At 35.7% G+C, this 24,882-nt stretch overlaps 4 protein-coding genes across 5 annotated transcripts; 2 read left to right on the top strand and 2 right to left on the bottom strand.

The window, feature by feature from the left end:
• Nucleotides 1-6,404: 6,404 nt before the first annotated feature.
• LOC147290379 (basic helix-loop-helix (bHLH) DNA-binding superfamily protein) lies at nt 6,405-8,476 on the top strand. Its single transcript, XM_086236294.1, has one exon. The coding sequence runs from the start codon at nt 6,675-6,677 to the stop codon at nt 8,145-8,147; it is 1,473 nt and encodes a 490-aa protein (XP_086092420.1). The 5' UTR covers nt 6,405-6,674; the 3' UTR covers nt 8,148-8,476.
• A 3,616-nt stretch (nt 8,477-12,092) lies between these two features.
• Nucleotides 12,093-13,263, bottom strand: LOC147290378 (S-adenosyl-L-methionine-dependent methyltransferases superfamily protein). The gene has a single exon (XM_086238342.1). The coding sequence runs from the start codon at nt 13,194-13,196 to the stop codon at nt 12,273-12,275; it is 924 nt and encodes a 307-aa protein (XP_086094468.1). The 5' UTR covers nt 13,197-13,263; the 3' UTR covers nt 12,093-12,272.
• An 823-nt stretch (nt 13,264-14,086) lies between these two features.
• GIF3 (GRF1-interacting factor 3) lies at nt 14,087-18,020 on the bottom strand. Of its 2 annotated transcripts, none has more exons than XM_086236600.1 (5): nt 17,863-18,020; nt 17,627-17,747; nt 15,592-15,668; nt 14,988-15,072; nt 14,087-14,916 (listed from the first exon to the last, which is right to left on the bottom strand). In XM_086236600.1, the coding sequence occupies exons 2-5, from the start codon at nt 17,702-17,704 to the stop codon at nt 14,518-14,520; spliced, it is 639 nt and encodes a 212-aa protein (XP_086092726.1). In that variant the 5' UTR covers nt 17,705-17,747; nt 17,863-18,020; the 3' UTR covers nt 14,087-14,517. The 2 variants fall into 2 exon arrangements, with proteins under 2 accessions (XP_086092726.1, XP_086092727.1); XM_086236601.1 differs by having other exon boundaries at nt 17,627-17,728; nt 17,863-17,986.
• A 1,234-nt stretch (nt 18,021-19,254) lies between these two features.
• On the top strand, nt 19,255-22,733 carry LOC147290376 (DHHC-type zinc finger family protein). The gene is made up of 7 exons (XM_086236244.1): nt 19,255-19,751; nt 20,538-20,787; nt 21,064-21,155; nt 21,444-21,570; nt 21,665-21,750; nt 22,118-22,183; nt 22,312-22,733. The coding sequence occupies exons 1-7, from the start codon at nt 19,563-19,565 to the stop codon at nt 22,426-22,428; spliced, it is 927 nt and encodes a 308-aa protein (XP_086092370.1). The 5' UTR covers nt 19,255-19,562; the 3' UTR covers nt 22,429-22,733.
• The last annotated feature ends 2,149 nt before the right edge of the window (nt 22,734-24,882 follow it).

Genomic DNA, 24,882 nt, shown 5'->3' with positions numbered 1-24,882 from the left:
TCATCCGCCTCATCCCACATTAAACACTAAATAATTTTGAAACCTCAGGGGGTTATATACAATAATTTTGAAACCTTAAGGGGGTGTATGTATAATTTTTAAAACCTTAGAGGGTATATGTAAAAAGACGATAAACTTTAGAAAGTGCAAGCATAATTAACTCATATATATATATATATATATATATATATATAGCTCAACTTCATGCACCGGCCATGCATGTGGTAGTTGAGTTGGCAGCTCAAAGGCTTCTGTCTGATCGCTAAGGTATTGCCCACATGTCGATTAGATTTTGTCCAATTGTTATGGGTCATAAATTCATAATCTGGCATGGGACAAATTAGCCCCCTTGCACAACTACATGCAGCTTCCTTAATATGTACTTTATTTGAATTTCATAGGAGAAACCCAAAAATAAAATAGAACAAAAAATCTCTAAGAACTATGTATGACATATATATAAATATCCAACTATTAGTTAGTATTTGTCCGCAAAATTTTGCAAATTTACAGACCAATTTGAAGCCATTTCCGTATGGTTCGAAAGAATTTCAGTTTTGAAATCAATGAATAAAAGCGAAACCAAAATCCCAACAAACCACCAAATAAGTTTCAGTTTTACAACCAAACCCTTTTTTAAAGATTCTCTCTAGATGTAAATAATATGGCTTATTTTCAGAGTCAGTAACATGTTTAGTTTTTCCAATATTATCTAGTTAGATTTTTCTTTGTTATGTGTTTGGACACAAGATTTGCATAAAATCCACTGCAATTTAATATAAACAATAATGCTATGTATTCTAAATTTATATCTCAAATTTGGATCTAAATGATGGTCCTTTCTTGCCAGGACTGTTTAGTTTTATATGTTTTGGAAGTTTTTAGTTTATGTATTTTGCTTTATCTTTCCTTGTCTTGTTTGTATATCCACTCTCTGTACGTGAGTTGGATTTGATTGGACCCTGTATTTTTCTCTGGGGTTTTCCCCTGCAATGAAAGTATCATTTCAACTAAAAAAAATGATATGTCATTACACATATTATTATTTTAGTTGTTGTGAAATAGATAATTCTTAATGTGGTCCATGTATGAATTATTAAAATACTGATACATCATTTGAGATTTAAATTTAGAATCTCTAGCACTGCTTATAAAAGAAAACCACGCAAGTCATAGAGATGCTTATAATAATATAATTACGTGTGATTTTGGAACATATCAATCTCATTAATTAGTTTATTGGTTAAATTTCATATATAGACTATATAGTATAAACTATAAAGGAATGAAAATATTAATATAATGTACACTAATTTGGCACAAGGTCTACATGCTTAATTAAGTCTTTCAGTTAACGTTGATCAAGAGGTAGGTTTACAAGTTAAATTATGTAATCCAAATACGTTAATTCTCACATACGTACTCATTGGATTTGGATCCTCTACTTGTTTCCACACTCTTTAATAAATCATTTATGTATGTGAGATATATGTGCGTCTGTCAATATTAGATCACATATCTGGTACATAGATCTTGTCCAACAAATATGTAATCAAAATAAAGTAATTAAAATATGTAATCAAAATAAAGAAATTGTGTCCGTATATATTTACCAACTTCTGCTCACGAAATTGTGTTCGTATATATTTACCAAATTCTGCTTACAAAATTCAAGGTTAATAACTGAAAATCCACATAAATAAAAAATTAAGCTAAAACTCAATTTATTTGCATGTGCTCGCCTAAAGGCCAGAAACAGGCTACCGAAAGCTCGGTGGATGCAGATGCATCTTCCATCTGCAGATGTAGATTTTAGGTTAGAGATGCATCTTTTAAGGTTGAAGATGCATTTTTTAAGGTTGTAGATGACATATTTTAGGTTGTAGATGCAGGGTTGAGATCGCAGATGTAGGTTGTATCTGCAGCTGCCAAGAGAAATTTATCTTTACAACTTAAGTTTTGGGCTTGAGCTTATTTTTCTTTCTCAATTTGGACTTCTATTTAAAACACCCATATTTTGTTTTTTACATTGTAAATCTCATTTTATTGTTAACACTGACATGTATACTAATACATATTTGTGACAATTTGGTGACTTTAATATTAAGAAATTTAAGAAGTGAAATTAGGATTAATACTTTACTTAATTAGGACAAGTATAAAGTAATTTATATTTAATGGTCCAGAAAGTGGCTACTAATTAGGTTTGGCTCAATGGCTCCCATAATAGATTGGAGTAACTCCTATGGCTACTCCACCCTAGAAAAAAAAAAAAAGATTGTTAAAACAAGGAGGACAAGACCAAACAAGGAAAGATACATACACCTCGGCGCCTTAATGCGTTATACATGTGCAGTTGCCTTATCAAGACAAGTTCATAATCACTTTTGATTTTTCTGATATTCATCATAATCATATGGTCTAGATCATAGATGTGTGTGAGATATACAATTAAGGCAGTTGATATATTTTGATTTTCACTCCTTTGTGTACATATATGTTGAGTCTGGTATCATCCTTTTAGCCTAAATATTTGTACTTTAGTTTTAGGTATTAGGTGGCATATTCATGAATGTATATGCATGTGTATTAATTTGTTGTCCTTAGGGGCATAGTTTATTGTTTATGGTAGCGTTCTTCGGGACTGGTTGGTCCATGTCCCTAAGAAGAATTAAGGACCCGTAACACTATATAAATTTAGGGCTCATTTGAGATTGTAGTTAGATAACTAAAAGTTGTTATGGATGATAATTTTAGGTCACTTCACTTATTATAGTTTTAGAAAACAATTATCCACATGGTTTTCAAAACTGTTGTGAATGAAAATTGTGGGCGCTATTATAAAATTTTGAGTTGTCTAATATACCTTCAATTTTTATTCAAAATGATAGAAGGTTATCCCTTATTAGTTATTACAGACACTTTTAACATCATGTCTATTTAGTAATCATACACAGTAACAACAATTTTACATTAAAATTTACCAAACACTTTGATACTGTTTTTTACACTCACAACACTTTTAAAAACATAGTTTACTAAATACTCAACTGACTTTATTTTATCTCACATTAATACCAAACTAAGCAAAAATGTTATCCCTTTCTCAATGTTTTTTTTTTGTGACTAATATTTCTATATAAATTTGTTTTCACAAATTATGTATAAAATTAATTTTGCACAACCAACTGTAAGTAATATGTTATTTTAATAGACAGTCTCATAAAGGCAAAAAAAAAAAAGTAATTTTATTTAAGAGGAAATTACAGATTTAGTCCAGTTATTTTATACCTAGTTCAATTTTGGTCCACAATCTTTTTTAAGTTCTGTTTTGGTCCACTAAATGTTCCACTTGTTCAGTAAAGGTCCATATTTGTTTTCTCAAATTTGGCATGCTTTTTATCCTATCAAATCTCACCCAAATTCAGCGAACATATACTTGTTTTAAAGCTATGTATTTCTTCTTTACAACCATATAAAAATCATTCAAATTGGAGTTCTAAAACTCAAGATAATTGACCCCAAAGTAGGGTACCCGAAACTGCCAATTTTTCAAACTTCACCCAATCTCAATTCTTTTAGATTATAATACTCAAAATTTGTTTTTATGACTAAGAAATGATGAAATATAACTTATAAATCAATTATAATTGAAGAAAACACAACCCAAAGGATTTAAAGTCACAAATCTGGACCTTTACTGAACAAATGAAACAATTAGTGGACCAAAACAGAACTTAAAAAAGATTATGGACCAAAATTGAACTAGGTATAAAATAAGTGGACCAAATCTGTAATTTCCTCTTTTATTTAATATACCCTTTTAGTACCCCATCAACTATTTTGACCCTCCGGTCTAAAATATAACTTTTATAGTTTTATGACCATTTTGTCTGTGAAATATCCATAATACCCTTCGTATAAAACCTTTTTTTTTTTTAACTATAGGCTATAGCTTCTTTTTTTCTTCGGTTATCTCTCTCCCTCATTTGATCTATGTCTATCTCTCTCTCCCCCCCTCATCTGTTTGGTTGCAGATCCTCAACCCAGCACCACTAGACCCAACAACAATCCCAGATTCGAGCGCACCACCAAATTCGCTCCCACCGCAGATCCGAAACCGCGCCCACCGCGCCGCTCACCACTCGCCGCCCACGCCCATTGTGTGTCGTCCCTCCCTTCCCTAGCCGACCATCTCCTGGAAATCTACATTTAAGTGGTCTCTGAATGCTTGTATTTAAGTGGTCTCTGAAAATCTGCATTTAAGTGATCACTGAATGCTTGTATAATAATCATATATACATATTTACCCTAATCTTTAGATCATATCTAATCACAAACTGATGTGGAGAGTATTTGGCTTGCTATATTCTCTTTCCCTCAAATGCTAACTTTGTAGTTTGTAATAGAGGGCTTAGCTCATATCTTAGTTATGCTATATATTATTAATCATCAGATATCTCATCAATTCATTATTATGATTATATCTGCTATGGATGTGATTGGTTTTAGATGCAGATGGTATTGGTACAATTTGCAGAGTGCAGAGAAGCTATAGATAATGCGTGAATAAAATGATGCTGCTCATCTTGTTTTCTTTATGGCTTTTGCTTGAATGTGAAGGTCGAAATTGAATTGAAAAATTGATGGAGCCTCAAAGCTAAAATTTCTGATTGGGTTTGGCAAATTGGCAATTTGCTGGTGAAAATATGGTGATGCTATAGTACATAATCGAATATTTGACTTTGTGAAATTTGTGGTCGGCAGGTGGTGGAATTGATGGAATATTAAAAGAGTATATTGAATAAAATTACTCAAAAAGAAAAAAGAGAGAAGAATTATTATTTTTTTACTTTTTAATTAACTGTGAGGCAAGGCTAGCTTAAATATTGGGCGTAGGGGGATCACTGCTCACAGAAAAGAGGAAAAGAAATTTTCCTATATTAGTCGGTCCAATTAAATAGAAAACCAAGAAACAAATTAATATATTAAAGTAACAAAAAATTGCCAGATCAAAGAAAAAAAAGAGTAACAAATAATTGCACGGAAGACTGACCATGGACAATGAATGAGGAAAGAGATTCAGAGACACCACAAAAATTCTAATAAAACGATAAAGAAGCTACAGAGGCCGGGAATCATCATACATTCACTCCCTACAAACATGTCTGAGTCTTGTCTTGGATGCAAAAGTTAAAATTGTACATTGAACACATGGTAAAAAACAAATGTATACACTATACCACAAATTTTGAAACATGTTAGAATAGAAATATAGAATTCACCTACGACACAAATAACACATGATATATAAACATATTTGACGTTTTTTATATTTATGGTTTTAGAAATTCTCAAATGCGGATGATTTGCAATTTTTTTTTTCTTGATTCTCTTGTCGAGTGTTTGGCAATAGCACCGATCGCTCTATGTTGATTTTATTATTATTACTTTTTTATATCAGTCGAACGCTTCTTGTAAATTTTAGTGTAGACGGGTTCATTTTCCATACCCATCCATTAATGTTGTTTTTTGCATTTGAAATTGCAACCGCATACGAATTTTACCTACACTTAGAAATATATGTTGAAATTCCCATAGCAACTTCATGAAAATCATTCCTAAAAAACTTAACTATAGTAAGCAACTACAGAAAATTCGAAATTTCTTAATATATGTAACAACAATGCAACGTAGAATATTCTCATATATAAATCACTAAAATCTGCATTTCAAAAAACTAAACTAAAGTTAGCTGAAACTGCACCAAGCAAGCATCGCGGCCTCTCTACGATAGGTACATGCATGAAGCAAAATTCATGCCTTGTATTACACTATAAAGCAAAAACAAAACAAAACAATGAAAAGAAAAGAAAACTAACTGAAACTACACCAAAATGAATTACTAAACATGTCTAATTACAACTACAAAAAATACTAATCTAAATTCAAATGAACCAAATTTCGTAACTAACTAAAATTGCACCATATTTGAAATTTCAACACTGATTTAATTGCAACTAACTCAGTACCTATAAATGTATAAATCAAAATCACAAAGGAAATTGAGAATAACATCAAATTGGAGCGAAAGAAACTTGAAACTATAGAATAGATGTATTACAAATTTACAAGTTATTAATTTATTATCATCATATCATGTATATTAAGGTAATTGTTTGATAAATTAATGAGGAATTAATTGATTGATTGATTGATTGAATGAGATTCATGTAAGAGAGTGACCCCACAAGGGGGTGTATTGTATGGCCCAATGAGTCACTGAGGCTCTGAGTTGCTTTCATTTCATGTAATTGAATTCCAACCCCAGCAGCGCCAGCACCAGCACACCCTGCATTATCACTCTCCTCCTCTCCTCTTATATACCCCCACACACCCCTACCCTTTTCCAACTCTCTCTCTTCCTTTCTTGTCCTCTTTCTCTCATGCATATTCTTAACTTTCATTTTTGGCCAAACAAGACTCCTCTGCCCCCTTCACTGCCAAACTATTTATTGATTGATTTTTGTCCACTAAATTAGACACTCACTCCCTCTCCCATCCCCAAAGGATCTTTTTCTGTTCTGCCTGATCATCACTCTTCTCTGAGTTCTCTCTCTCTCTCTCTCTCCCCCCTCTCAAACAACACACAAATTAACACCCATTTTAATTTCATGGAAGGCCTAATCATCTCTCCATCTTCATCCTCATCCTTGGTCTCTCTGCCCCCTCAAGAAACCCCACCAACCCTCCGACAGAGGCTCCAATTCATAGTCCAAACCCAGCCAGACTGGTGGGCTTACGCCATTTTCTGGCAAGCCTCAACCCACCACCACGACACTGCCAACGCCAATGGCGGCCCAATCTTCCTCTCTTGGGGAGACGGCCATTTCCAGGGCCCAAAAGGCCCATCCCCCAACATCTCCCCAGGCCTCCACTCCCACCGCAGAAAAGTCCTCAAGAACATCCACGACAACAACCCCGACCCAAGCGACATCAACAACATGGCCTTAAACGCCGACGTCACGGACGCCGAGTGGTTCTACGTCATGTCCTTGGCGCGATCCTTCTCCGTAAGTGACGCTACTACTGTACCCGCTAGGGCCTTCGGGTCCGGGTCTTCGCTCTGGTTCACTGGCGCCCACGAGCTTCAGTTCTCCAACTGCGACAGAGCCAAAGAGGCCCAAATGCATGGGATTCAGACCCTTCTCTGCGTTCCAACCTCCGCCGGTGTTCTCGAAATGGGCTCCTCCGACTTGATTCCAGAGAACTGGAGCTTGACCCAGCAAGCCAAATCTCTATTCGGCTCGGATCTCATCGGGTTGGTTCCGGACCAACCCAACCCGGGAACCAGATCCATCGACTTCGTGAACCGGAACTTCTCCTTCGCCGATATCGGCATCATTGCCGGCGTGCAGGAAGAGGACCACAGCTCGTACGAAGACAACAAGAAAGGAGTGATGGACGTGGTGATCGCGAAGAAGAAGAGACAGGCTCCGTTTTCGAACCCGGAGCATTCGGATTCGGAGGGTCCGTTAGTGGGTGTTGAGAAAAGACAGCCCAAAAAGAGGGGAAGAAAGCCCGGGATGGGGCGCGACACGCCCTTGAACCACGTGGAGGCGGAGCGGCAGCGGCGGGAGAAACTGAACCACCGGTTCTACGCGCTACGGGCGGTGGTCCCGAACGTGTCTCGGATGGACAAGGCGTCGCTGCTGTCCGACGCCGTTTCGTACATCAACTCGCTGAAAACGAAAGTGGAAGAGCTGGAGTCGCAGGTGCAGAGAGAGTCGAAGAAGGTGAAGGCGGAGATGGCGGACAACCTGGACATCCAGAGCACCACCACGTCCGTGGAGCAGCAAACGAGGCCCAAAAATAGTAACATTTCTTCTTCAGCTGGTTTAGGTCTGGAGGTTGAGGTTAAGATTGTGGGAACGGACGCCATGATTAGGGTTCAGTCGGAGAATGTCAACTACCCGTCGGCGAGGCTGATGGCTGCGCTGCGGGAGCTGGAGTTCCAAATCCACCATGCCAGCATGTCCACCATTAACGACCTCATGCTTCAGGATGTTGTGGTCAAGCTTCCTCAGAGTATCACAACTGAAGACGTTCTCAAAGCTGCTCTTCTTACAATATTAGATCAAAATTAATATTTAATGCTGCTGCTGATCATCATGGATTAATATTTTATGGGTAAGTTTAATTTCCAAATGGGTTCTTTTGATTTCGATCCATCTCTTTGTCTGTATCAATTGATTTTAAATCTTTCTAATTTTGTCAAGTATATATATATGCAATTATGGAGATCAATAGGATGGCCAGAAAAAAAAAAATGGAGATCAATATGAACAATGTCCTCGTTCTTGTTGTAATTTTCAATTAGCTAGCTAAATTTTTTTAAATTTTAAGTCAATAATCTAGACAGTTGTTGTTCATGAGCAAAATTTTCATGAACCGAGCCGATCGAGTGAATATATATATTTTGTGTATTATTTGTCTTATTATGTGATTTCTTGTTTGTTATACACTTATACACATCCTGCCCTTCAATTTTCAATATTTATTATTCTAAAATACACACACACACACAAAACATAACGGTAATCTGAAAGTGTAAGTAATATATAGTTTTGTATCTTGTTCCCCATGTTAATGGCACAGTACTGGGACTTGAGGAAGAAACAATTGTTGAACCATAAATGAATGAGTGAGTGAGCTTGGACATGACAGATCTATCATCTATTAGGCACGTTTCTAAATGGACTGACGAGTGGGGACGACTGGACGAGTCTAATGAATGAGGACGGTGAAAACTGAAAAGGCGAATTCATATATTATATATATATATATATATATATATATATTGTGCTGCTGCCCCCTGTGGATGTTAAATTCTTGGCCTAAAGTATCCCACTCGTGCTGCTCCTTTTGTGGACGAAATGAAATCGAATATGGATCCATGTGTTTAGAACTTGGGAATCTCTGGCCCCCCCCCCACCACATGAAAGTGTACTAAAGGACACAAATTAAGCATTGAAAAAATGTGCTTTCATGCATTTTGGCTTTTTATGTATTTTTATTAAATGGGTTTCTTTTTTCTGGTGGTAACGTACGTACGATAAAGGTTGAAAGCTTCAAAGATGAAACCCAATATTAGAGCAAGGGGTTAAGCGGATAGTGTTTTTAAGTTGATTCTTTGCGTACAAAACAAGGATGACAAAGATGCAAAGACAACAAAAGAAGGAAAGCAATGTGCAAGAGTCACATCTATTGGCTTTTACTGTTTTGTTGTTCTGTGGTTTCTTTATTGGGCTTGGGTTGGTCTTCTGCTTTTTGGGTTGTGGTCCTTGTTGAGGTTTTCTAGGGATAGCTCATCTCCATGTCATGTAGTTTTTTTGTGGGTTCAATCTTATGGTTATAGGTTCATAACCAATTTGTCACTCGTGAACCAATGTTCATATTTTTTGGAATCATTTGTAATAAGAAGATTGTGTATTTTGGCAAAGTCAGCTGTGCTCTTAGCATTTTGTCAAGGTTTGATCTTTTGGAAGAAGATTGTGTATGTAAGTTATTTTTTTGTATGTAAGATGAAGATTGTATATCCAACACCGAGGGTCACATACAGTTATATAGAACAAAAAAATCGGTCTTTGGACTCGATCAAGTGACCCTCAGTGGCTCGCTGTACCTTGTTGATCAATGGAGTCGTTTAATCAAAATCTATGTAGGGATATTGCTATACATATTTGGTCTATATTTGGTGCATGGCTTAGCATATGGTAAAGGATACCAGCCAGTTTTGATACAAAGATTGTACTCTACGGACACTTTCTTTCCGTATCAAGTGTCATGAGTCTTTTCTTACAGTTTTGCTGATACACATTACCCTAAGAAAGCAAAATGTCAGTACACTAAAACGACTTGGGTAATTTAATTCAATAATCATTTTTAATATACAATAAGTTTTTTTTTTTACCATTTTCTCTCAAAACTTACATTTCTAACCCTTTTACATTTGTTTGGACCAAAATACCTTTTCTATGTATCATATGTAGACAACACATTCGACAACTAGACCATAAAATCGACCAATTGCTTCTCCTTCACCTTCTTTGCCTTCGAAACTCCAACGGCCGTTTTCCTGCCGCAACTACTTCGTCGGACCACCACTAATCTTTTGGTGGTGAAGGAGGACGAAGATTGGGGTTCTCTGAGAGGCCAGATATAGAGGGATTGGAGACGGCAAAAGCCACCGAGAGCAAGGACCACAGATCTCAGATCTCAACTATTGGTTGCCGCAGTCGATGTTAGCCTAGTGCCTGGTGCAGATAAGCTCCCAAAGCCGCTCGTCCTACTCTTTTTTTTGCCACTACTTGTTCACACATGAAGCATCCCCAACGTTTGATCGTCCATGTGCTTGAACACCTCGAATATCAAATTGTCGTCCAGATTCGAAAACCCATAACCCTCTTGAACTTGAACAACTTCTCCTTGCTCTTTCTCGTCTTCTTCAACCTTTATCTTCTTCTTTATTTTCTAATCATATGCAGCTGTCATGGCCATACATTGGTCGACGGAAGAAGAGAAGCAACTAGTCGATTTTTTGGTTTAGTTGTCCAATATGCGGTCAACATATGATATATATCATGAGTATTGTAGTTTGAACAAATGTAAAAGGGTTAAAAATGTAAGTTTTAGGAGGAAAGGGGTTAAAAAAAATTATTGTATATTAAAAAGTATTATTGAATTAAGTTACCCAAACCACTTTGTAGCTGAAAGAGAATAGTCATTAAATTAGCCTGGTAAAGTTAGTTTGTTGGGCACTTGAGGCTTAATTGGGCTAGGAGCCTAGGACTAGGAAGTGTCCATGGACCAAAAAACTGCTCTTGCTATCTTTATTTAATTCGGTCATTATCATCTTCAATAAGTACCTACCCTATCATTAATAAACATGCACCAGCAACCACATAAAACAAAATCAGTGGCAAAAAAAAACAAAAAACAAAACATGAAACAAAACAAAATGTCACTCATTGTTATTTCTCAAGGGATCCGCATATTTTTTGTTTGTTAATCTCATATTAATTAATTAGAATTACGTTGTTTTACGATGTAGATTCATGATTGAAATAGTTTATTTTTTTAATCACTATTTTTTTTTTTGTACAGGAGAGGGGGAGGGTTCGAACCCGGGTGTGGAGGGGAGAGCTTTTGTCCTTTTGATCACTATTTAAAGATCATCTCTATAAAAAATCAACAAAATCAAAAATTATTTAGTTATGTAACTATTATAAAATAAGTATACAGTTTTTGTAACGATTAGACTCATTATATGTTTATTCAATAATTGTTGCATAATCAAATGATTATTAATTTAGTTGATTTTTTACAGAATTTATCTTTAAAGGATAATCCAAAAAATAAATTGTTCAAATTATGAGTTTACACGGTAAAACGACATAGTTTTAATTGATGAGTATAGAATCAACACACAAATGACTAGTAGAGGATCCAAACTTTTTTTTGAAATAATTAATCTCGAATTTGTTTCGATTGTTATAATAATTATTAGAGATAATTATAGCATGGTTCTTGAACTTTATATCGAGTATCACTTTAGTCCATAAACTTATTTTTTGAATTTTATAGTCTATGAACTTTCACCTGTGTATCACTTTATTCAGTTAATTTAGTTAATATATTTTATCTATATTTTTTCGTCAATTTTAATCACGTATATCACGATGCGGGAAAAAAGATGAGATAAATTATCATTTTTACTTTTCAAAAAGGGCTCACATGCTTGACACATGACTAAAATTGATGAAAAAAAAAAGAATAAAATTTATGAAATGAATTGAGGTGATACATATATGAAAGTTCGCGTACTATAAAATAAAATATAAAAAAAAAATTCGTGGATTATATTGATACTAAGAATAAAATACAATTACCATCGTTGTAATTTGCTCTATTATTATATAATCAAACATCAAACCATTAATAAAAGATTCAAGTGTCATCTCGTCATTAATCACGTACGTAACCAAATTAACATCAAACAACTATTAAAAGACTAAGAATGTCACCTCAAACTTTATCATCATACCATTCTAATTGTGAAAACTGTACTTAATCAATGGTAGTTGTCATTATTTACTCTATTTGATTTTCTTTATTTGTACATTACAAATAGTCAAAATACCTTAAACCTTTTCTATAACATATGAAATTTACATCATAGTTGAAACGTTACATGCTATTAAGTTAATTAATTAAGCTGATTCAATGACCCAATGTTGGCCGTCAAGTTTAATCTTGAGTCCATTAACACTGGCAAACAAAGTTACTGCTCTTCTTACCCCTCTATCATCCGCCGCGGTAAAATAATCGTGGCCAAAAATCACCCCGCCGGGTCGCAAAATCCGGTAAGCCCGGTTGATATCGGACCAGGCCGAATTAAAATCATGACCCGCATCCACTTCTATCAAGTCCCCAAACACACCCAACTCGCAAAGCATGTCAAGACCCGACCCGGTCGAAAACGGTATGGGTAAAACCGACTCCGTGGCATTAACGGATACGATATTTTGCATGAACTGGTAGAGCAAGAAAACGTCGCCGTTGACCATGTTTATGTCCTTGAACCGATCTCTGAACCCGGGCCAGCCCCGAAAGTCGTCGATGCAGAGAATCTGGGTGTCGTGGAGTCCGAGAGTCCGGGTCAAGTTGGCCATGTGGATCGCGGAAGCTCCGAGAAAAGTACCCACCTCGATTATGGTCCGGGGATTGAGTTTCAGAATGAGGTGCTCGAAAACGGCGCCGTTTGAGCCCCAGCCTTTGACGCGCTTGGGGTGGAGGAGGCGGGAGGCGTGGGGTGGAGGGAAGTCGGCGAAGGGCGAGGTGGAGTTGAAGAGTCGGTGGAGGATGGTGTGCCGGACGAGTTCGGGGGGGACCGGGTCGGCGCAATGAGTGGTGACTCGGAAGTGGTCGAGTTGGGTGGGGAGGTTGGCGAGTTGGAGGAGTGAGGGGGTCGAAGAAGAAGAGGAGGGTTGTGAGGGTGGGAGTGATTGGGTGTGAGGGGGTGCAGAGAGGTAGCCTAAGGTGTAGGTGAGGAAGAGGAGGAGGATATAGGCTATGGGCTTTGCTAGTTTTATGGCTGTGACTTTCTTATGCTGGTGATGATGCTCTTCTTTCATGCTGGCCGGTGGTTTCTTAATCTTATAATTCGTATCTGTGAGAGAGAGCGAGGGGGGGGGTTGAGGACCTGAGGTTTTGATCCATGAAGGCTTGTATTAATATTTTGTTTTTCTTCATTTCAAAGTTTTTTTTTTCTTACAAGAGAAATATAATATTAGATTTGACCTTCCATATTAAAATTAATAATTAGATGTGACCTTGGATCAAAGTCATCCCATCTCAATCCACCCATATCAAAGTTCATAAATGTGCTGTCATGGTGTAAAGTTTGGGTGATCCACAATGATTTCATTGTTTGAATCAAATTTAATTGTCTCGGGTTATAACTTATAACACAAACCTAAGATTAAAAGTCAAGTAACATAAATTCGAATCTCACCCTCTCTCTCTCCCTTTTTGAGATTAGAAAGATTTTACAGTAAGTGGCCAAAAAAGAAGAAGAAAGATTTTACAGTAAAACACTCGGAAGAAATGATACTCTTTTACAATTTCTTCATGGATACCCCACTATTTTTTTGGAAAAATTTAAGCTTACTTTTACCCTTTAAGTAGGTGTGCATGAAGTTGGTAATACTAATAATATTAACGTTATGCTTAAGCTACAACATTAAGAAAAAGAATATTCAACATTTGTATGTCGTATTTTCCTTCACATTTAGACATTACCACCTCCCACATTATGCAAGGAACATTTTTTCAGCTGGGCTTTGTTTTTGCAAAAGGAAATAAAGCGAAAGGACAAATGGAAGGAAGGGGAAGAAAAAAAAGTTAAAGAGCTCTTAGCTCTTGGATCTTCTAATGGGTATGCATAATTTGTTTCATTTTTACTGCCCTTCTAAAGCTCTTAGCTATTGGCAATATAACAAAGATACAAAGCCTTTAACCACCATCATAGAACTCTGGCATTCTTGACCTCATGTCATTTGCTAAGAAGAGTTCATACACATACCAACAGAAAAACAAACTTCTAGCAAAACTCGTAATAGGATTAGAATTTGTGGAGCATGCTGCATGCATTTATAGGTTACACGTCGACAGACATGGAAGTACACAATACATACTTCCTTCCACCCCTTAGAACTCTTAGAACTAAATCTGTCTTCTCTCCCCCACTTGTTTCATCTGATGCCAGGATCCATTACATGCAAAGGGACTTAGGACACACCTCACCTACCTAATCATTTAAAGACTAAGACCAGAGAACTTTTGCTTCTTTGCTCGATCCATCATAGATGGATCACTGAGCATAGCGGCTACTTCAGGAAAACACCTACTATCAACAGGCACATGTGTCCATGTGAAATCATCCATAAGGCCATCTCACTTTGGTTCCTCTCCGTCACCATTGCCATGTCCACCAGCTGAGCTTCCCTGACCATCACCACCTGTCCCAGCCTCAGAGGCGTCTTGCTTGCTTCCTCCACGCACATCATTGGGGCCTGCAGCTGAAGTTGGCCCACCACTACCACCACCAAGTGCGATCTCAGTATGATGCATGTGAGGCATGCCATTGGCCCCTACAGGTCTCATTCCCATTTGCCCTTGCATGGCTTGTTGGTGCTGCTGGTGTAGCTGCTGCTGTGAATCATGCATTTGATGTGGGCTATTGAACTGCATTGGCATCTTTGGGGGGAAAATACCCTGTTGCTGAGCCATTGCTGCTGCCTGAGGATGTTGCATGTAATATCCTGCCTGTTGCATCGCAGGATGTGGGGCCATCTGCAAGTATTGAAACATAGATAATTACAAAAGATGAATTAGTAAAAGATCAAGTCATGCCTACTACACACCTGGGCCGGCATTGTTGGTGTCTGTGGTTGTGCATCAGCAATTGCTGCTAAATACATGAGATTCTTTTGAAGTTGAGCTTGGTACCTAAACAATCAAAATTGCAAAACATATGTCATAAAAATATTATGGCTACGCATTGGGAATATCCAGAAGTCATAATATGGAAACCACTGTTTGATATTGATAATTGTCAATTGGAAAAACAAAACCACTTAGGAGCCAAAATTCCATTAGTTTCCTGACTCAGAGGTGCTGACCGCATGATATACATGGACACCCAGTAGCCTCAACCATATCAATAATTATGCAATACAGTCTATTGTCCGACCTATTTTTAACCATAACAAATTATAATTGATATAATTACAAGAACTGAAACATTTAACAAGTTTTCAAATGGGTAGATATCTAAATAAGTCTTTTCACACTCGGGACCATATAGGAGTTGTAACCAAAGATACTAATACAAAACATGAGGGTAAGTCAATGTTCTAACATCTCTAACAGGTCAGTGAGTGAGTGTGTGTGAGTGAGAGTGAGTGAGTGAGAGAGAGAGAGAGAGAGAGAGAGAGAGAGAGAGAGAGAGAGAGAGAGAGAACTTACTGGGCGCACTCAGCAAGTTTTCCAAGGTTTTGATTGTCCAATATTGCCAGAATCAACTTTTTGTTCTCATCAAGGTACTGCATCATGCATTAAGAAATATATTCACATTAGACAATAATAATTTCCACATATGACACATCACGTGAGATCCAATAGTGTCACCCATAAACCATATCAAACACTTAAATGCTTCAACAGATTAACCAACATTGCCATTGCATTTAGTCTGAAAATGTTGACTATACTCTTACTTGAGGCACTAACTTGGAAATTAGAATTATCCAAATCCTAACCAGTAAACCATTTTTCATGTGCCATCAAGAATCCTCTTTCAAGAAAATGGGCACGTCTTAGGTGACGATAAAAATATCATCTGTGTGCCTTTATCTCCATATCTTAGAGGGGACTGGGAACAGTGGTTACACCAATGGAATAAAATCTGCACAGCAGTAGAATAACTAGATGGCTTCCCTCCATTTAAAGTGGCCTCAATCACCACTAGAAATAGGCTGACACAAGGACCACAAATATTAATTAAACACCATTCCAGATGTTTTCAAAAGAATTAGTTTTCAAAGACTTACCACAGCTGGCCATTGTTTTAAGTCCAAGTAGGACTAGCCAGCTATATTGGTCCATCTATAAGCCATTCCGGAGGAAGATTATACTTAAAATAGTACTATTCACTTCTAAAAAGAGAAATAGTGACATACTAACTCAATTCGTATTAAATAATACTGTATGTCTATAATGTATTAGTTTGACTTAAATACAATATAATCTTATGATGGCTGTTGAGAGTGAGATATGTGTAGACTTTCAAAAATTTCACACATGTGCATACACAGTCAAATAAACAAACCAGTAAATCTACAGTATCACTTTCATCTGAACTTTCCCATGAGGGGAAGGAGAACTTGGAAGAATTCTTAGAAGTAAATGTTTTGTTCCCCCATGTAGATAAAGACAGTTATCAAGCATTTGAAATGATACATAATTGTTAAAAATGCAAGTTATTTCCTTTAGTTTTAGTTTACCTATTCTATAGTGTCATGTTCGTTTGATAGGTACTACAACCTATTAATTGGATAAAAGGAATCACATATAGATATTCAAGATGCGTATATACTGCAAAACAAAGACAGAGAGAGAAAATTAATAGATCTCATAAACTATACCAGTATTGAAAGTTAGTGCTCACAAAGCAATGAACAAATTCCCCAAGTACGCTAATTTGATCATAGAAAAATCTTAACAGTTATTTAAAAAGGTACTTCGCACGGAATAGAAGAATACGCTACCAGAAAAGAAAAGTATCACTAATGTTTCAAAATGACTACCTAATCAGAAAAAAAGAAAAAAAAAAGTGTTGTTCTAGTCTTTCCTAAGCATCAGTCATGTGTCACATGTTCATATTATTACATGTCTCCCAAGTCTTTGAAAACAATTCTATAACAAACCAACTAACATAGAAGGCAGAGTTATACATATTAATTAGACCCATCTTTTCATAAGAGTTTAACATTAATTGTTGTCCGCAAAGATATTCTTTACATTAAGAATCTCCAAACCAGCTCCAGGGTCTTGTTTATTTCATTGTCTCCTCCTGGTCTCAGCCAAAACAGCCATAGTCTACAAGTGGAAAGTACAGTCTTTTAAAATTCTATAAACGTTCATGATTTATCGTTACATCATTTGACCATTAAAGAGCTTATGCTTTCTTCCCCCCTTAACATTTTCAGGTAAAGGGCTTTCTTTTCTACATGAAGAAGCAAAATTTTACAGATTATAATCAAGTAATCAAAAACTCCTTCATTATCCCAGTTCAACATAGCCTTCTAATTAAACAATTAGTATCTGCATCAAAACTTCTTTGATTGGCAAGTTGGTTTCTTTCCTCAAAGAATGGGCAAAAACTCGATTTACATAAAAAACCCAACAAACCCAGATGACCAATTGGTTCCTAGAAACCATAAAAAGCTCCAAATAAGCATCCACATAAAGTGAAAATTGAGGGAAATGAAAAAAAGAGTACCTTCTGAATTTGCTCGGTGGTGATGTTAGTGGGTGGAAATGAAGGCATCACAGGGATCATTTGCTGTGGCTGCTGCATCTTTTTCCTTTTTCGTTATTGTTTCTGAACACAAACCCTAACCCTAATTCAGCCCCCAATAAAAACAAAATATGCCGAAATCAATTAGAAGCAGGAATTATAGAGACAAAGTACAAATCAATGAGCTTGAGACGCAGAGAGAAAAGGCGGTCGTGTACCTTTAAAGAAGAGTAGGTGGTGAGTGTAAGAGGTGGGAACAAAGATTTTTGAAAGCGGATTTAGGGGAAGGATCTTTTTGGACATCGACGATGTTTCTGAACTTTTATGGACAAAAGGTGCCAATAAAAAATTACAAAACAAAATTACAATTTTTATAATTATCTAACATGTGCTTTAAAAAAAATAGAAAAACTCTACAGATAATGTTAACATGGGAGAATGAATAAATATTTGTCATGAATATTTAATTATTTATCATGGGTATTTACAAATAAGGATATGTATTTATGTCTTAAAGTACACTTATTTGTGCATATTTTTGGGTTGTATTTCAAATTTCAAAGGCATTATTTGAGTTCAATAAAAGGAAAATCCATTATTTGGAAATCTATTGTTTTGGTTAGAATAATATATGGAAAGGATTTGAATTATGAATTTCATAAAATTATCAATTTATATATGATTAATTGATTATCACTAATGGATAGTGTCAAGTACTACTGTCAATTGATGATACCGGCGGATAAAAGAATAAGGCTGGTTTTTCATAACGAAAATAGCCATAAAAATGGTATCTATTAAGTTGATAAATCCTTAACCTATTAAACAATTTGAAAAAGAAAAGAAAGTCTCTCTCAAATATATTGTTATTAATCAATTTAATCCCAACCAAAAAGCTATCTCATATTTTATTGATCATAAATGTTAACAATCATTGAAGCTTTGAAATTTGATGCTCTTAACGTGAACTTGTTGAACAAAAAAAAGTATACTTAACAGAAAAACACATTAGAAAAGTTAATATAATAATTAAAAATTTAAAACTACAAAATGTACTTATGAATTATTAACTATTTTGTTATTATTGCTTAATTACAATTGTAACTCGAATTGTCACTTACTTACAGACAAACTGTTAATTACATTCGAATCATTGTTTTAATGAGAATTTTAAAATGTATTCTAAAACAATTGAGGATTAATGTGAGGCAAAATTTGAATAAACCAAACATATTGTTAAAAGAGTAAAACTAGAGGTGCTATCTATTATTTTAACTGGATGGATATCAAGTCTTTTTTATCGCAACTAATGTAATAATATTTCATTATTTTAATTATTAGATTTATTATAGACTTTATTTATTTACAGGGAGTAATAAACTGTCTTGATGTTATTAACTAGAATTTTGAATAATAGTTAGTGTTTTTAGTATTATTGTTTCAGAGAGCCTTTAGAATCTCATCATTTTAATTATTTTAAAACAAATTAAAATAACTAAGAAAAGTTGAAATTAAAATTTACCAAATTACAAAATAAAAACATTAAAAAAAATTGAAAACCATTGAGTCTGAGTTTGCTGTCGTCAAATGGAACAAGCAAAGCAACGCCCAACAGAGTACGAAACTGAAACACAGTAAAACACAGTAGTATTAGTATAACAGTAGAAGTGTAGAACTAGAACAAGCTACCTATACTTGTCACTTTGCAAACTCACTTCAACCTTCCAATTCCAAGACGACGACGACGAATACTTCAATCCCACTCATCAACAACAACAACAACAACAACGACGACAGTAACTCAACCCTGGCTTCCGATATCTGGAAACGCCTATTCCCACCGCGAACATCATCCAGAAGGCCGATCGTCACCATCCCCAGAATCCAAATCGGGATAGGTCGCCGATCCAGTCCCGGAATGGAGATAAACCTGTTCCGGTTCTGCTCCGCCCTCAAAGCTATAGGTTACTTCATGATCCTCTTGGTCGCCGCCATCGTTTCCGTCTCCTACTACGCCGTCGTCGTGCTCACCTGGGGCCCTGAGCTCCTCAGCGGTGGCCTCCACTCTTTTCTGGCTTTCTTCATCATCATTCTCTTCCATTTTCTGGTAATTCTCAACTTTTTCAGTCATGGGTTCTTCTCATTCCTTTCCTTGTGTGGTTTTTGATACATGGGTATTTGAGAAATTAGAAAATATAACCACAACCAACCCCTTTTCTTCTGTTTTGGGTATGTGTTGATTTGGGTTGATTCATTTTATCATCAAGGTCCAAACTTTGAAGTTAAATTGAAGTGCTCAGCTTGCATTTTGGGTGGATTGAGTAAATTGATAGCTGCTGCAATGAGCACAATTTGGAGTAATTTCCAGAGGAATGTAAAATGAGTGCAAAATTAAAAAGTTGAACAACTAACTAACCCTCCTGCTATAAGTGTGAGGTCCATAGTTGATGAATGAACTTAAGTGAAGTGGTCTCCAATGCTTGACATGGTAATAGAAGTTGAATTCTTGATGAGACGTGAGATGTGGGGAAATAAATCAAAATTGGGTTCTGATATCAAGTTAAGTTTTGTTGGCTGGTGTACCAAAAACTTAAAGTTCTAGGTAGAGAGGTACATTTGATACTCTTATGTTGAGGACCCCTTGTGGGATTATTTTCTTTGACAAAGATCAACAAGAGTGAATGTTGATTTGATGCATATCCCTATCCGTATTGGTTTTTTCGTCATAACTGACTCAATCAAGCTTGTTGTAACAAATTTCTATAGAAAATGCCTTATTAAACAATGTAATTTGTTTATGAATTGTCATAAAGCAAAAGTTCATAGGATTCATTTGGAAGAGAACTAACTCTTGATTCTGGCCATTGTTTACAAACCTGGGTTTGTCTTGCAGCTTATAATGTTACTGTGGAGCTACTTTATGGTAGTATTTAAAGACCCTGGTTCTGTTCCAGAAAATTGGAAACCTCTAACAGAGGAGGAAATTTTGGAGGCTGGTAGTTCTCTGACTTTGTCAGAAAATATAGCACCTGAGGCTTTCACTTCCACACAATCTTCAGACGTACGAGGAAGAAGACCAGAAGTAGGCTTTTGTAGTCGATGCCAAAATGGCAAGCCACCACGATGTCATCATTGCTCTGTTTGTAAGCAGCTTGCTAATGTTGCTCAGGATTTCTATAATGCTTGTATCTTGGCCTGCGTTACTGTGTTATCTTACTAATGTTTCTTCTTCATGGCATGTATCTTTTATGTGGTTTTTTGTTGTATATAACTCTAAATATTGTCTGAAAGAGTCATATCATCATAAGATTTTCAGACAAACTTCACAACTTTAGGACCATGTTGCCGGCCATATATAACATTCAGTGAAATTGTTAATGAAATGATAAAGTAATTCTACTTTCTGCTATGTTCTGTAGGTCAAAGATGTGTACTTAAGATGGATCACCATTGTGTTTGGGTGGTGAATTGTGTTGGTGCGTGCAACTACAAGTTTTTTCTACTTTTCTTGGTAATGTCATATTCCTTCTTATTATTAATTTAAAAGCTAAAACAGTTACTTGCAGTTATAAAATAAGATTTGTGTAGATTTTTTCTCCCCCTACCTCACAAGGACACTGATTGAAGTGACTGAACTATGTGATTTTGAATGGTCACAGTAAGAATTGATTATAAAATGAATACTTTCTGGTGTGCAATTGAAATCAGGGTGTGGGGGGACTATTGGCTATTTTATTCTTTCTGTTGTTTCCTGACCTTGTACCCTTTTCTGTTCTTTTTTCCTTTTTTGGATTATAAGCTTTATACATTTCTGGAGACGACAATGGATACCCTAGTTTTGCTGCCACGTTTTATTGATTTTTTTTCTGAAGCCAAGAATCATTCCACATCTCCTGCAAATCTTGCAATCATTTTTCTGACTTTTGGTAATAATCCACCTAGCCTATCATTTTCACGTTGACATATTAGTTCTGCTGTCATTGTTTACTAGTTTCTTACAGATTGTGTATCTTGTTGCAGTGCTTAATTTAGCCTTTGCACTGAGTCTTCTTTGTTTCGTGGTAATGCATGCGTCCCTTCTTTCAAGCAACACCACTTCAGTAGAGGTAATAAACTCAACTGCTATTTTCTGTCCACCAATTTTTGAGACATTATGAATGTTTGCAGTTTGCACTGAGGGACCTGAATTACCTTATACAATTTTTTTTGTTCAGTTGGCTGTTAGCTGCTTTTCTAGCGGCTATTCCAATTTATGAATTGGTTTTTACATGAAATTCAAAATAACATATGGCTATAGTTGCCTAAACTGACACCCCAAATATCAGAATAACCCGACTTTACAAAAAAGTTTATTATATAGCAAATTTATCTTATCTTATTAGAGTGCAGAAACAAGCTTTGCATGTTATTGGTTGTCAAGGCATCAATTAGTTATTGTATATTTGTATAACTATTTCACAAATAATGTTTCAGGTTTATGAGAAGAGAAGAGCAATCAGATGGCAGTATGACTTGGGCAGGAAGAAGAATTTTGAGCAGGTAGTATAGGGCTCTCGCTCCCTCTCTAAAATTCTCATGAAATTCAATTAAACTGAGATTATGCAGGCCCTTCTTCCATCAGACTTTTGAGGAGTCTCATTTTTCGCTCTTTGCCCTCCCTCATGAAGGTTTTCGGCACAAAGAAGGCACTATGGCTCTTCCCATTATTCTCAAAAGAGGATTTAGACAACATACCTGCACTCCGGGGCCTGGAATTTCAAACACTTTCAGAGGTGGAGGCTTGATGCGTGGTGAGCTCATGAATCCTTACCTCCTTCCAGCTGATGAAATATATTATCGACCCATATATATTTGTAACATTGGGTCTGAAAAGGTGTGGTACCATGTTCAATTTAATCAACTTTTACAATCTTTAGTTGTGAGAGTATCTATATTTGGGTCAAGGTTTTTTAGTTTTATACATTGGAAATTAGTCTCAGAGGGATCATTCCAACAGGAAACAGATTGTTTGGATCTGCCAAGTTGCAGTATGTTTGAGATTTTTGAAGAAAATGAAATGGAAAAGATATGATTGACTTTCTTTCTTTTATTTGGATGTCTAAAATAGAATGAAAAGGAAAGAAGGCTTTTTAAAGATGATTTTAAATGAATCACATTCCTCCACTTACGAGAGGAACACAAAAGTGGGATTATGGGGGATTCCTTTATAAATTTTTCATTCATTTTTATCAAACAATTCAAAGGACTGAAATAGTTAAACCTGTTTTTCTATTTCATTTATTTCCTTTCATCCAAACAGTAAAGTGTACCACAATTGCTTGGGTATCCAAAAGGAGCTGTCTTTGTAGTACTCGCATCTTCGATTTTATAATGCAAAGTTCACTAGTTTGATGTGTTCAACAAAAATGGTTACTGCCTCTGCTTGTGGGGAAGGTCAAACCCATTTCAAGGAGCCAGCTGTGCCTGTCTAAGGCCCACCGTGTAGACATGGGTCAGTTGGCCGTGACTTGGGTTTGATGTTGTAAATCATCAAACATTGCCTGACCAGAAATCAAGGCAATGAGTATTGTGTTAAATAGAGGCAGTTCTAAATTCTAATTAGTTACCTCCCTACTCTTTTTTTTTTTTATCTTTATTGTTTCCTAATTCTAAATTCTTTCCATCCTACCTGCTAGTGTGCACCGGCCACCTGCACGTAAATTCAGATGTCTTAGGTTCGAAACTTCACATAACCTAAAAATAAGTTTACTTAATACGTCTGATTTACAAGTTTACTTGATATGTGTGATTCACAGGTACATCATTTAGCGGTGTACCCTAATGACTTGTACCGGCTTATGGAGCAGGTTTTTTCATATCCAAAATCTTGTTGGACTGATATTTGTCCAAAATTCGGATCTGTGTATAATAATGCTTGCTTGGTATGTCACTATATCTTTTGCTTGGATACGTTTTTATTATTATTATTATTTTAATCTTTCCTTGCTTCTCTTTCTCAACCAATAATCTCTTGAAAACAATGCAGAACATGGTAATTGGTAGGTAAATACTTAAAATAATAATTTGACCAAAAAAAAAAAAAAAAAAATTACAGATTTGGTCAACTTATTTTATACCTAGTTCAATTTTGGTCCACGATCTTTTTTAAGTTCTATTTTGATCCACTAATTGTTCCACTTGTTCAATAAAAGTCCAGATTTGTTTTTTCAAATTTGTCTCGCCTTTTACCCTATCAAATCTCAGCCAAATTCAACAAACGTATACTTGTTTTAAAGCTATGCATCTCATCTTTATAACCATATAAAGATCATTCAAATCGGAGTTCTAAAACTCAAGATAATTGGCCCCAAAATAGGGTACTCGAAATTACTAATTTTTCCTAGAAAATTTTCAGATTTTTCAAACTTCACCAAACTTTAATTATCTTTGATTCTAATACTCCAAATTGGTTCATATGACTAAAAAATGATGAAATATAACTTATACTTCAATTATAATTGAAGAAAACACAACTAAAATGATTTAAAATCATAACTTAAAAAGGATCATGGAATAAAATTCAACTAGATATAAAATAAGTTGACCAAAATTGAACTTAAAAAAAATCGTGAATTAAAATTGAATTAAGTATAAAATAAGTAAATCAAATTTGTAATACTTAAAATAATTGTATTATATGTGAGAGAATATTGACTCACCATTATATATGAGTACCAATATTATTTGGAGCCACACATACTGGGGAAGGCAACATTCTTGTCCGGCCTACCCTATCACATCATGAACTTGATCCTAACAGCTATATATGTCCTCTTAAACTTTAGCAAAAATATAAATAATAATGTTACGCGGCAATGCACCAAAATTAAAGCATATATTTCTCTAATTAGTAATGTAATTCTTTAACAAATAAACCATAAAAATATAATTATTATCACCTGTAGTTACAAAGTCTATGTTCCTTGTAGGGAATGCATTTCCAAAAAAGAAAATTTATACACCATCAAGAAGGTTGCTCCACTGGTCATCTTTCTTGGCAGGAACCGAGTCATTGAGCGGGTGAACGGGTTGACTCATCACCCTTGTGACATGATGATCATCATCATCCTCCTCCTCCAAATTACAGATATCAGAAGCCACAACAGAGAACCAGACAATGACTGGGGTGGCAAACAGAATGAGGCCAAAGGGCACCATCCACAGCTGCCTATTTGCAGGATGGTACTGATACTCCCACC

The sequence above is a fragment of the Dryas octopetala genome, chromosome 3 (assembly GCF_963921425.1).
Source record: "Dryas octopetala chromosome 3, drDryOcto1.1, whole genome shotgun sequence".
Lineage (NCBI taxonomy): Eukaryota > Viridiplantae > Streptophyta > Magnoliopsida > Rosales > Rosaceae > Dryas > Dryas octopetala.
This window is presented reverse-complemented; position numbering and strand designations above follow the sequence as displayed.